General features: G+C 38.8%; 1 protein-coding gene and 1 non-coding gene across 2 annotated transcripts; one reads left to right on the top strand and one right to left on the bottom strand.

Moving 5' to 3' along the window:
• Positions 1-8,582: 8,582 nt before the first annotated feature.
• Positions 8,583-13,030, top strand: LOC139874405 (cell division protein FtsZ homolog 2-2, chloroplastic-like). The gene is given in 8 exon segments (XM_071861841.1): positions 8,583-8,627; positions 8,804-9,022; positions 9,729-9,771; positions 9,774-10,027; positions 10,894-10,984; positions 11,157-11,281; positions 12,677-12,835; positions 12,920-13,030. Coding segments are annotated over 8 exon segments (1,047 nt in total).
• TRNAI-AAU (transfer RNA isoleucine (anticodon AAU)) lies at positions 8,681-8,754 on the bottom strand. The gene has a single exon. It is a non-coding gene; the product is annotated as a tRNA-Ile (tRNA).

Genomic DNA, 13,030 nt, shown 5'->3' with positions numbered 1-13,030 from the left:
TTCAAATCGATCTTATTCCAGGAGCCGCACCTGTAGCGCGTGCACCATATAGACTCGCTCCATCCGAATTGCAAGAATTACAAAGTCAAATCCAAGAGTTACTTGACCGTGGTTTCATTCAACCTAGCCATTCACCATGGGGCGCTCCGATTTTGTTCGTCAAGAAGAAAGACGGATCCCTACGAATGTGCATTGATTATCGTGAACTAAACAAATTGACGGTTAAGAACCGATATCCTCTTCCTCGCATTGATGACCTTTTTGATCAACTACAAGGTTCTCGTGTATACTCAAAAATCGATCTCCGTTCGGGTTATCATCAACTAAGGGTTAAGGGGGAAGATGTCTCCAAAACCGCTTTCCGGACTCGTTATGGTAGTTATGAATTCCTTGTCATGCCTTTCGGTCTCACTAACGCACCGGCGGTGTTCATGGATCTCATGAACCTCGTGTGCAAACCTTACCTCGACAAATTCGTTATTGTGTTCATCGATGATATTTTGATCTATTCTAAAAACGAAGAGGAACACAAAGAACATCTCCGACTCGTGCTCGAGCTCTTGAGAAAAGAGCAACTATATGCCAAGTTCTCTAAGTGTGAATTTTGGTTAAAGGAAGTTCAATTTCTTGGTCATGTTGTAAGTGATCAAGGCATTAAAGTCGATCCCGCAAAAATCGAAGCCATTAGTAAATGGGAGACTCCTACTACTCCTACTCAAATTCGTCAATTCTTGGGTCTCGCCGGATACTATCGTAAATTCATCAAGGATTTCTCCCTAATCGCTCGTCCTTTAACCGCGTTAACTCACAAGGAACGAAAATTCGTTTGGACCTCCGAACAAGAAACCGCTTTTCAAATCTTGAAAACTAAGCTAACCACCGCTCCTATCTTGTCACTTCCCGAAGGCAATGATGATTTTGTTGTATATTGTGATGCCTCGAAAAACGGTTATGGATGCGTATTAATGCAACGAAAGAAAGTCATTGCTTATGCCTCTCGACAACTCAAAGTCCACGAACGAAACTACACGACACATGATCTTGAACTCGGTGCCGTCATCTTTGCACTTAAGTTATGGAGACATCATCTTCTTGGTACCAAGAGTACTATCTTTACCGATCACAAAAGTCTCCAACATATCTTCGATCAAAAGCAACTAAACATGAGACAACGAAGGTGGATTGAGACCTTGAACGATTATAATTGCGAGCTTCGTTACCACCCCGGGAAGGCAAATGTAGTGGCCGATGCCTTAAGTCGAAAGGAAAGAGCGGTACCTCTTCGTGTCCGAGCTTTGAATATCACCATCCACTCCAACCTTAATAGCCAAATTCGGGTAGCCCAAGATGAAGCTCTTAAGGACAACAACATCGCACGCGAACTTTTAAACATTCTCGTCTCCCGATTCGAAGTTAAGGAGACCGGACTTCGATATTACGCCGGAAAAATTTGGGTGCCTAGATATGGCGATCTACGAAACCTCATCCTAGACGAAGCCCACAAATCGCGATACTCGATTCATCCCGGCGCCAATAAGATGTACCATGACCTTAAAGAACAATATTGGTGGCCGAACATCAAAAAGGAGGTTGCTAGATACGTCGCCAATTGTTTGACTTGCGCTAAAGTCAAAGCCGAACACCAAAGACCGTCCGGGTTACTTCAATAACCCGAGATCCCGCAATGGAAGTGGGAAAGGATCACGATGGATTTTATCACCAAACTACCGAAAACGTCGGGCGGTTATGATACAATTTGGGTCATTGTTGACCGTCTCACCAAATCCGCGCACTTTCTCGCCATGAAAGAAACCGACAAAATGGAGAAACTTGCACGACTTTACATTAAAGAGATTGTAGCCCGACACGGAGTACCGTTATCGATTATCTCCGACCGAGATGGCCGTTTCGTTTCTAGATTTTGGCGTACGTTACAAGAAGCGTTGGGAACGCGTTTGGACATGAGCACCGCATATCATCCCCAAACCGATGGGCAAAGTGAACGTACAATACAAACCTTAGAGGATATGTTACGAGCCTGCGTTGTTGATTTTGGAAAAGCTTGGGACAATCACTTACCTCTCGCCGAATTCTCTTACAATAATAGTTATCACGCGAGTATTAAGGCCGCACCTTTTGAAGCGTTATATGGTCGAAAATGTCGCTCTCCTCTTTGTTGGGCCGAAGTGGGTGACGTGCAAATTTCCGGGCCCGAACTCATTCACGAAACAACCGAAAAGATTCTTCAAATCCGAGATAGGCTTCGGACGGCCCGGAGTCGTCAAAAATGCTATACCGACAAAAGACGCAAGGACCTCGAATTTCAAGTCGGTGACCACGTCATGTTAAAAGTCGCACCTTGGAAAGGTGTCATCCGTTTTGGGAAACGTGGGAAACTAAATCCGCGGTACGTTGGTCCTTTCGAAATCTTAGAGCGTATCGGAACCGTTGCTTATCGTTTAAACCTTCCGCCTCAACTAAGCTCCGTCCATCCTACTTTTCATGTATCTAACTTGAAGAAGTGTCTCGCCGAGCCCGATATCGTCGTCCCTATCGAGGAACTTACTATTAATGACAAACTCCATTTTGTGGAGGAACCGGTTGAAATTGTGGACTACGTCGAGAAGGAATTAAAACAAAGCCGGATCCCGATTGTTAAGGTCCGATGGAACGCCAAAAGGGGACCCTAGTTTACTTGGGAAAGAGAAGATCAAATGCGAAAGAAACACCCTCATCTATTCCCGGTCCCGGAAACGTCAGATTCCGTGGAAGAAACAACGACTACTACGCCTACCTAAATTTCGGGACGAAATTTCTTTTAAGGTGTAGGTAATGTAACATCCCGCCTTTTTCCGTTCACTTTTCCGTTTAACTATTTAAGTTCCGTTATATGTTTATAACACATCCCGTTAAAATGCGCTGAATTATCTCGTTTAGGTAATTCCCGCACCCGGTTTAAAGTTGAGGGACCAAACTTGCCAAAGGTTCAAACCTTTGACTAGGTCAAAGGGTCAAACCCTTTCCACCCTTTCACTATCACCTCCTCCATTTTATTACTTCCTCCATTTTCTCTCTAACTCCAAACACAAAGATTCATCATCCATTTATGATCTAGCGGGTATTTTGCAAAACAAATTACATATTTGAGCTCCTTACAACTTCCTCTTCGTTTTGGTACCAACTTCATCTCATTTGGGTAACATTTCTAAAACACTAGATTTCTTTAAATTCGTGTTCTTGACTTATAAAGTTGTTAATTAGCGTCTATGGCTCATTGTGATGTCGTGTATGTAATTTGTATGCTCGATTCGTTGTTTTTGGTGTAACTAGTTCAATATGAAAATTACTTGCTAAATCCTTGATTTTGGATGATCAAATGTTGTTAGATTGTTAAAGTGCATGTTTTAATTGTGTTTCTAGTGTTACTAGCTTCATTATGATGTATAGTTTGATTAATGAAACCTCCTAAACTTGATTATGAAATTTGGTGAATTTAGGTTAAGGTTTCATGAACTTAAAATGGACTTTTAATGATTTGAATGACATGGAATGTTAGTTGTAAGTGTTAGGTTGTGTTGTATGCTTAATTACCTTCGAAACGGCATATTGTTCATGTAATTTGGTTACCGAATCATTAAATGGCATTTATGACTTGTATGCATTGAATGAGGAACATTGATGGCGGTTTTTGGTAGTTGTAAGTGGAATTTTGATTAATGAAAAGTGCTTAGTTATGTTCCTTGTCAAATTACCTTTCCGATGATATAAGATACATATCTTGATTGTTTGCGGGTCATGAAATGTGTTGGTTTGTGTTTTGGTTCGTGCACTTAGGAAATACAGCAAACAGGGCCTGGAAACCGATCAGGACGCCGTCCAGATACTGGGGACGCCGTCCCACCTTTTGAATCTGGACACCGTCTAGCTTCTCAGGACGCCGTCCCAACCTTAAAACCTGGACGCCGTCCAGCTATATGGGACGCCGTCCCGTTTGCCTAAAACTGGCTGTTTGCTTGACCTTTTGACGAAAAATGTTTGGCATGTTCTAGACCTCCAATTTACATGTAACTTGTTTTAAAATGCTTATATATGAATAACTAGCATAGAAAATTTGTCCGAGACCCGACCCGAACGTGTTGACTTTTTGTTGACTTTGACCGACCAAAGTTTGACTTTTTGTCAAACTTAACCAAATGATTATGCAACCCTCCTAACTTGTTTATATACTTGTACCTTGCATGAAACTTGACAATTTGATTGCACATGCTACATAATCGAGTCGTATTGAGCCATAGGACTAATTGAACATCTTTGACCCTTCGTGACTATCGTTATTGATACAACCTATTTGTTTAGGTCAAGACTAGCATTGTTCTTTGCACACGTTACTTGTCGAAGTAATTTTTGGTTCGTGCATACAAGGTGAGATCATAGTCCCACTTTTACTCTTTTTGAACTTATATTTGGGATGAGAAAACATAAACGATTCTTTTGAACTAAGTGAACACAAGAATGGGAAAACAAACATTCTACATACGAGTTTAGAACAAAAATCCTCAATTCGATTATCATTAGTTACACTTGACGGGTGTAATCGAGAACTTATGTTATATGGCCATATGGGTTGACAACCCTCATCTCTGACGGTTCGCTACCGTCTACGGATGAAATATATTTTCGAGAATCAGTGTTTGTTCTAGCACTATGGATGGGGTATACAATGGATGGAATGTTAAGCTTTGATAATTGGGTGCTCGTGAATATTAACTTTTAGAATGTACTATGACTTTATCGATGTTGCAAATCTTGTGGTTCAACTTACTTTTACTCACTTACTTATTTAAACCTATGATTTCACCAACGTTTTCGTTGACAGATTCTCTATGTTTTTCTCAGGTCCTTGAACTTAGGTGATGTATGCTTCCGCTCATACTTTTTGATACTTGCATTGGATGTCGAGTATACTTGCATACGTGGAGCGTCTTTTTGACTACTTTTAATCGTGTCGCACGTGTTTCATACAAACTTTAAACATTGTTATGTACTTGTTATGGAAACTACTTTTGTAAACTTTGAAACACCCTTATTTATGAAATGAATGCGACATACTTTTCGGTCAAACTTTGTTATAAAGACTTACGACCATGTAATGGGACCATACGTAGATGACGCCGTCATTTGACGATTTGTCGAGGTCGCTACACAGTAGTAGTAAGCAGTAACATGTAGTAATATAACACAGTAGCATGCAGCAGGTTCCGCAGAAACAAGTAAACTAGCAAGTTGTAGATTAGTCCTATTAGTGAATCCTACTCGGGTCGGTCCTAGACTCACTAATGCAACCTAATTCCCTACAACCAATGCTCTGATACCAAATGTGACGCCCAGTACAAAACCATCGTGTATGGATCACCAACAACAGGATCATTATAAGGTCAAACACTATATGCTATTTGAAAATCGATTTGCATTCATAGAAGATAACGTTTTACAAAAGATAAATAGGAAACATTAACATGAGTACATGATACTAAGGTCATTACAAAGCTATCGTTTTGAAAATAACATAAGTTGCGAATGCAAAGTAAAGTTCCATGCTTGAGACATCTCTAAGTAATGCAGCGGAAGTCTAACACAGCAGGTCTGTAATAGCAAGTCTAACACCAAGACTAGAACAGCAAGTTTAACAGCAAGACTAGAACAGCAAGTTTAACAGCAGAAGCAACATCGTCTAAGCACCTGAGAAATACATGCTTAAAAAGTCAACACGAATGTTGGTGAGCTATAGTTTGTTTGTATCAGTAATGTAACGTAGGCCACGAGATTTCAGTGCTGCAAACCGCGTATCAAAATAGTATGTTCAAATCAGTATGAATAAGTATATGTATAACCGTGGGCACCCGGTAACTAGACTTAACGTTTATAACCCCCTGAAAGTGCACTTGGCAAGTGCGTATGACTTACGAAGTATTAAACACCCGTTAAATGCTAGCGCGACTAGCCCGAGTGGGGATGTCAAACCCTATGGATCCATATCTAAGATTCGCGTTCACGGTTCAAAAACCAATGATTAAACGTTACCGAGCTAAAGGGAATGTTTATGCCGTTGTATAACCCACACATATATAAGTTTAAGTACTCGTGCCTAGTATGTAAAACATAAAATCCGCATGTATTCTCAGTTCCCAAAATAAGTTTAAAGTAAAAAGGGAATGCTATAACTCACAGTGATAAAAGCGGTAAAGTCGGTAATGAAAGTACGCAAGTAGTAAGTCGGTCCGAAAGGTCGTCAACCTAAATCAAAGGTTACTAGGTCAGTAGGTTGTCTTAATAAGTTCTAATAGTGCATAAAATAAGTTTAAGTGTCATCATCATCATCATTCATCATCATAAAAGCTAAGTGAGTTTGACAAGAATAGAGATCGAAACAATAGGCTGAATTCGGTCAGCTGCTACGACCTCTACGTAAATCGAAAAGACGCATGGTCAGTGGCTATGGCTCCGTATATGAGTCCCCTAACAGCTGACCAATTTTCAGGACCTAACTCGTCTTCGTTTGACCGTGGCGACGGTTTAAGTGCAAGTAGGTCAGAAATTTCAGCACAACATTAATAGGGTGTAGTGACTCTCGGAGGGCCATAAATCCTAAACCGTAACTCGGATTAAGAAAGGGCTAAACGGAAAATCATCTACTCGAACCAAACTAACTGAAAATCAAATTTATAGTAGCCCAGGTGGTCTGAACAGATACGAAAATCAGTGGAAAAGTGCTCCGGTGGGGTTCTTGGTGCTCGATGCTCATCACGGTTCTCATCCTTGATGCTTGTAGCTTCAAGTGTACAACTCGTTGATGGTTTAGCATCACTTTTGACCAAGATTCACCATCAATACACAATATGTTAAGACCAAGTAAGAATACAACTCATTCATGAGTCTTAGATGGATGATGAACCAATGTTACATCATATCCTTAGTCTTAACACTAATACAAGTCACAATAACAACTAAAGTTACAAACTTTACATCAATTTAACAAGTATGAACAGAATCTAAGTCAAAAGAGGTGATGGAACCCTAAGCTAGAGAGCTTAGATCCATTTCACACAATTTACAAGGTTACAAAGCTAGAAAGCTTGAACCTTTAAGTGTTCTTGAAGATCTTGAAGCATAAAGCTTGGATCTTTAAGATATATGAAGATAACAAACACAAGTTTTAATCTTTTTCACAAAACAACATGATCAAAGCAAAAAGAACTTAGATCTAACAAAAAGATATGAAGATTCAAGCTAGAAAGCTTGCATCTTGATTGTTCTTGAAGATCTTGAAGCATAAAGCTTGGATCTTGAAGATGCATGAAGATTACAAACAAAAGTTTGAATCTTTATCATAAAATAGAAAGATTAAAGTATAAAAGAAGTAGATCTACAAAAGTTATGAAGATTCAAGCTAAAAGCTTGAATCTTCCATGTTCTTGAAAGATTCATGCTTGAATCAACAAGATATAAGTAAGATCAAAGCTAAAAGGAACTTTGATCTCCATAAAATGATGATGATGATCATGAATTTGAAAAGGAAAAGAAGAAGGAAAAGAAGACTTACAAGTAATGCTAGAAAGGAAAGAAAGAGAGAAAGAACAAGTGTGTGAAAAAAACCAAAATGATCAAGTGTGGAAATGAGAGGCTAAAGGCTAGTATTTATAAGCAAAGAGTGATCACATGGATTGATGACATGGCAAGATCTAGGGTGGTGGTGGTGGATGGTTTATGGAGGGGGAGGGGAAGGACAAAAAGTTTACTTTTTGGCTAATGGTGTCTAAAGTGTGTCCTTTTGCTAGAATCTTATGTAACAAAGTTAATTATCCTTATCCATAATGCTAGCATGACTCACTATTTATTTATTTATTTATTTATTTATTATTATGGGCCACTAGTAAATATATTTGGGCTAATTAATTGGGTCACTAGCTAGAGTAGGGTGAGCTTGAGCCCAACAAGGTAAAAAGTCCAAAAAGGCTAACTATTGGGCTTTAGCAATTAAATAAATAAAATTAAGCATCCAAAGGCCCAAGTAATTATTATTATAAAATAATAATTAATATTTCGCTGTCCAAAAGTTCCGGTTCCGACAAAAGTTAAACGTACGCGCAGTCCGCGTTTTAATCGTAACGGCAAGTAACGCTAACGGTTATAAAGCATCCAATGGATAAGTTAAGCATTCTAATCATACCAAGGCATGTTTTAAAGTATATATGAATATAAAACACGTGTGCCAAGGTTCCAGAGTAATAAAGTAACGCAGTACGCACAAATACGCAGTTTCGCAAAAATACAAGGCACAAAAGCAAGTCGAAAAAGCCGGGTCGTTACATAAATGAAAGTAATCAACATGTAGAGAATTCCCAGAGTATAATATAGCTCAGTACGCACAAATACGCAGTTTCGCGAAAACACAAAGCACAAAAGCAAGTCGAAAAAGTCGGGTCGTTACACTAATGCTTGGTATAACCCTCGTACTGGATATTCACCGGCTAGCACGGGGTCCGTCACCTGCCAAAACTTTCGTCTGTCTTTAAACAACGGTCATGCCTGTACACAAAATTCTTGTACAGATTATTCAATCGAAAAAGGTGCTATTTAAGAAAATGAGTTAACGAGTGGAGGAAAAAATTCTTTCAAAAATTGGCCCATGCAGGTCTCGAACCTGCGACCTTCGCGTTATTAGCACGGCACTCTAACCAGCTGAGCTAATAGGCCATGGACTCAAATTTTGTATTTTTATATAAAAAGTGGTTTTCTGACTCAGTTTTTGACAGTGATTAGTGGTGACCGGTGGATTGTGAACACTGACGTTCAAGGTATGAGAATGTCGACCGTTTTTCCACATCAGTGGTTGCAAATTGGTCAAGAGTTGACCCGTGGACTTGGTGCAGGTGGTAACCCTGATGTTGGTATGAATGCTGCTAAAGAAAGTCGAGAATTGATTGAAGAAGCTCTTTTTGGTTCCGATATGGTCTTCGTCACTGTACGTTTGAATATTGCATGGTTACTAACAACGGTTGCGGCGGTTTGGTGGCTACTGACTAGCCTGTGTTGTTCCGTCAAAAAACGTCTAATTAGTCGGTCAACGTTAATAAGTCAGCTCAAATTGGTCAACGTCGGTCAAAAGTGACTTTTTGTGTCTTGCCTTGTTCTAGTGTAATGAAAATCCCAAGCTCATTTAAAAATTATCTAGAAAAAGTACCGACTTACTTAGTATCCTTAAAGATAAATCAATAGATACACTATAACTTATAGAAAACATTATAAAAGTCCTATATATTATTTAAACTGATACCACATTATGTTATTTGTAAATCATTTATTTTAAAATATTTATACTTAAAATGTATAAGCTTGAAATATCAATATTTAATATATGTTTATTTATAAGTCAATGTTGGTCAATGTCCGCCTCGACCCCGTCTCGACCGACTCGACCTTTCAAGGGCCTTGCTGACTCATCTATGTCTTACGTCTTTTTCAACCTCAGGTTCCCGAGTAATCCCAAGTTTTGACCTAGTTTGACAGAGGTTCTTGCCTAGTACTCCCCAAGTTGCAAAAACCGACTAACAAAGTATACGGCGAGTAATTCCGAGTCCTGCAACACTGACAACAATCACAACTGATTTATCTATTTATTTTTATTTATTTATTAAATATCATATAATCACTTTTATTATTATGTGCAGGCTGGAATGGGTGGAGGAACAGGTACGGGTGCGGCTCCTATAATTCAGGGGTAGCAAAGTCAATGGGAATATTGACTGTTGGAATCATGACAACTCCGTTTTCGTTCGAGGGTCGTCGAAGAGCGGTTCAAGCACAAGAAGGAATTGCATGTTTAAGAGAAAACGTTGATACATTGATTGTTATTCCAAATGATAAGTTATTGACTGCAATTTCTCCATCTACACCTGTAACCGAAGCTTTTAATTTAGCTGATGATATTCTTCGACAAGGTGTTCGTGGCATCTCAGATATAATTACGGTATGATATTATGAATGACTGGTAAAAGCAGATTACTGCATAAAAAAATTGCTAAGTTTAGTTTGACAAAAGTTATTAAAAAGTCAATGTAGCCCATGGTTGGGGAGTACTCGGTTGGGACGTTTTAGGGAGTCTTCGGCAACTCGGGGAATACTCGGATGTTGACCAAGTTTGACTTTGATCGATTTTGACCTAGTTTTGGCCGATTTTGACCAATTTTTGACCAGTTTTGACTTATTTTCCAAGTAACCCCTAGTTTTGGCCGAGTTTTGACCGATTTTCCGAGTAATCCCGAGTTTTAGCTGACTTTGACTGATTTTTCGAGTACTCCCAAGTTTTGGCTGAATTTTGACCGATTTTCCGAGTAATCCCGAGTTTTGGCTGACTTTGACCGAGTTTGACCAGTAATTTCAAGTTGTGGAACACTGATATTGTCAAAATTAGTGACACATTATCTGCTACATTATGATTTTGATCATTTAAACTGTACAGAATAGGTTACCTTAGATTATACTTTTGAATATTATAAGAATTAAAAATAAACTGTCATGACAAATCTGATATAAAATGTTAATTGTAATTTTAGCAAGTGATCCCAACTCTAACCTCTTTCTTGCACCTAATCTTCTGTTTTTGATTATTAAACTTTGCAATAATCTGATTTAGTGCTTTATTTAAGCTAGATGAGATTTGAGGTTAAGTACATGGTCCATATACATAACGTATGAACTATGTTCTTTGTAGTTTCAAAACTTGTACTTTTGTATTGTCATGCTAATAATTGCACATTAGTGTCATTAATACTTTCTAATAGAATCAATGATCCTTGATACTTAGAGTAAATAGTTTACCTTAAAAATATGCAGATACCAGGTTTGGTAAATGTGGATTTTGCTGATATTAGAGCCATTATGGCAAATGCAGGCTCATCATTAATGGGGATAGGAACTGCAACTGGTAAATAGAAAAGATATATTTTTTGTTTTGTTTTTACTTTTTATTTTTATTTTTATATTTCCGCTATCGGTGAATGTAGTTAATCACCGAAACACTTGAGATTTACATGATGTTGATTCACTCTCATATTCTTGCATTCAAGTGAAGATTACAAGTGTGTTCTTATTTACAGGGAAGACTAGGGCACGAGATGCTGCATTTAACGCGATTCAATCACCTTTGTTAGACATTGGTATTGAAAGGGCTACTGGAATTGTTTGGAATATAACTGGTGGTACTGATTTAACGTTGCTCGAGGTATATCTCTTTCTTACTGCTTTCTTCTTTTGACAAAAAAGTTAACTTGTAGTTAATTTTTTGCTATTCTGCATTGCATCGTCTAAAGTCCCACATCAGCCATCCCAAAATAGCCTAGTGGCTGGGGCCTTTATATCCTCGCAAGAGGTCTCAGGTTTAAGCCTCATAATAGCATATCTATGTGTGGCTAGTGAAAAGGGTCGGAAACGGTCACCGGATTACCCCGTTAGGTCGCGTACACCTGAGTAATAATTAGTCCCTTTATCTTGGTAGCCTAAACAGGAAAAAACTTATTCGTTTACCCGTCTAAAAGTCCTATATCAGTTTTATGATCTAATTAGTTTGATTCGAGATTCAAAATCTAAGTAGGATAACTAAAATGAAAGTTTCTGTAGCCCAAGTGTAGGATATATTTGTCACGGGATAACCCAATTAGGCTAAAAAATCTCCCCGGGAAGCTTACACGTGGAAAACTTTATTCGTTTATACAGTTACACACATTCAAAGTAGAAGTAGGATAACTGAGGAGCATAACATAGTATAGGATATTTTGGATTCTTTTTCTTCTAAATATTTGCATATTCCATTTAGGGTGCATTTGTTTACCTCTTTAACTGAATGGTTCATCGCTTAATGCTGAACCATTAAGCTTTGTTTCTGACCTCTGAATGATAGAATGACAAATGTCAGATGATGCTGAATGGTTCAACATTAAGTGTTGAACCATTCGGAGTTGGAATTCTCTCTTAACCATTAAATACCTAAATTTTATGTATTCGTTCAAAATGATTATCAAACAGGTTATTGTCATTAAGTAACATCATTCAGAACCTTTGAATCATTCAGATTATTAACCATTCAACGTTAAATCATTCAGTTTTATCAAACGCACACTTAGCTTGAATTTCAAGGTCAAACCTATTAATCTCTACGCACACGAATTGAAACATGTTTTGAGATTCCCACAAAATTTGTTACATTTTTCAAAGTTAGTGACCATTTTTTTTTTTTTTTTGGTGACTCAGGAACCCCCTACGAACGAATCCTTTGGACTCCCCCGCAGAGGGTAAACCTGGGGGAACGAGCCCGCTGAACGCCAGACCCGCTACCGGGTGAATTGCCTGTGAAGGCACCCCTCACAACAACCTCCCTTTTTGAACAAGCGACCGAAGCCAGACTTGAACCCGGGTGGGTTGCTGGGTGGAGCAACTCAGTGGCCATCCAAGCTATGCCCGGATGGTTAAGTTAGTGACCATTGGGGTAAAGGTTTTTTCGTATGTATTATGTATTACATAATTTCACTACTGATCAAACAGTTCATTACATCGAGTCATTGAGATTCACAAGAATAGGAGTCCATTAGTAATGTCAAGCACTTGAAATGGGAAATTGCAGGTTAATACTGTTGCTGAGGTCATATATGATTTGGTGGACCCCAATGCAAACTTAATCTTTGGAGCCGTCATCGACCCATCAATGAGTGGCCAGGTCAGCATCACGCTAATTGCAACTGGATTCAAACGACAGGAAGAAAGTGATGATCCGCCTCTTCAGGTACCATTAACACTCGATCGTATTCAAAACATTTCATTACTAGCATAAAAATATAAAAACAACTTGATGACACTAAAAATGCAGCCTGATGTCACTGGAGTCAACCGGCGGTCAACTGCTTTCTCAGAAGGCAGCTCGGTTGAAATTCCCAAGTTTTTAAGAAAGAAAGGTCGTTCACGCTACCCACGTGCTTAG

This window comes from Rutidosis leptorrhynchoides, chromosome 11, assembly GCF_046630445.1.
Source record: "Rutidosis leptorrhynchoides isolate AG116_Rl617_1_P2 chromosome 11, CSIRO_AGI_Rlap_v1, whole genome shotgun sequence".
Taxonomy (NCBI): Eukaryota; Viridiplantae; Streptophyta; class Magnoliopsida; order Asterales; family Asteraceae; genus Rutidosis; species Rutidosis leptorrhynchoides.
This window is presented reverse-complemented; position numbering and strand designations above follow the sequence as displayed.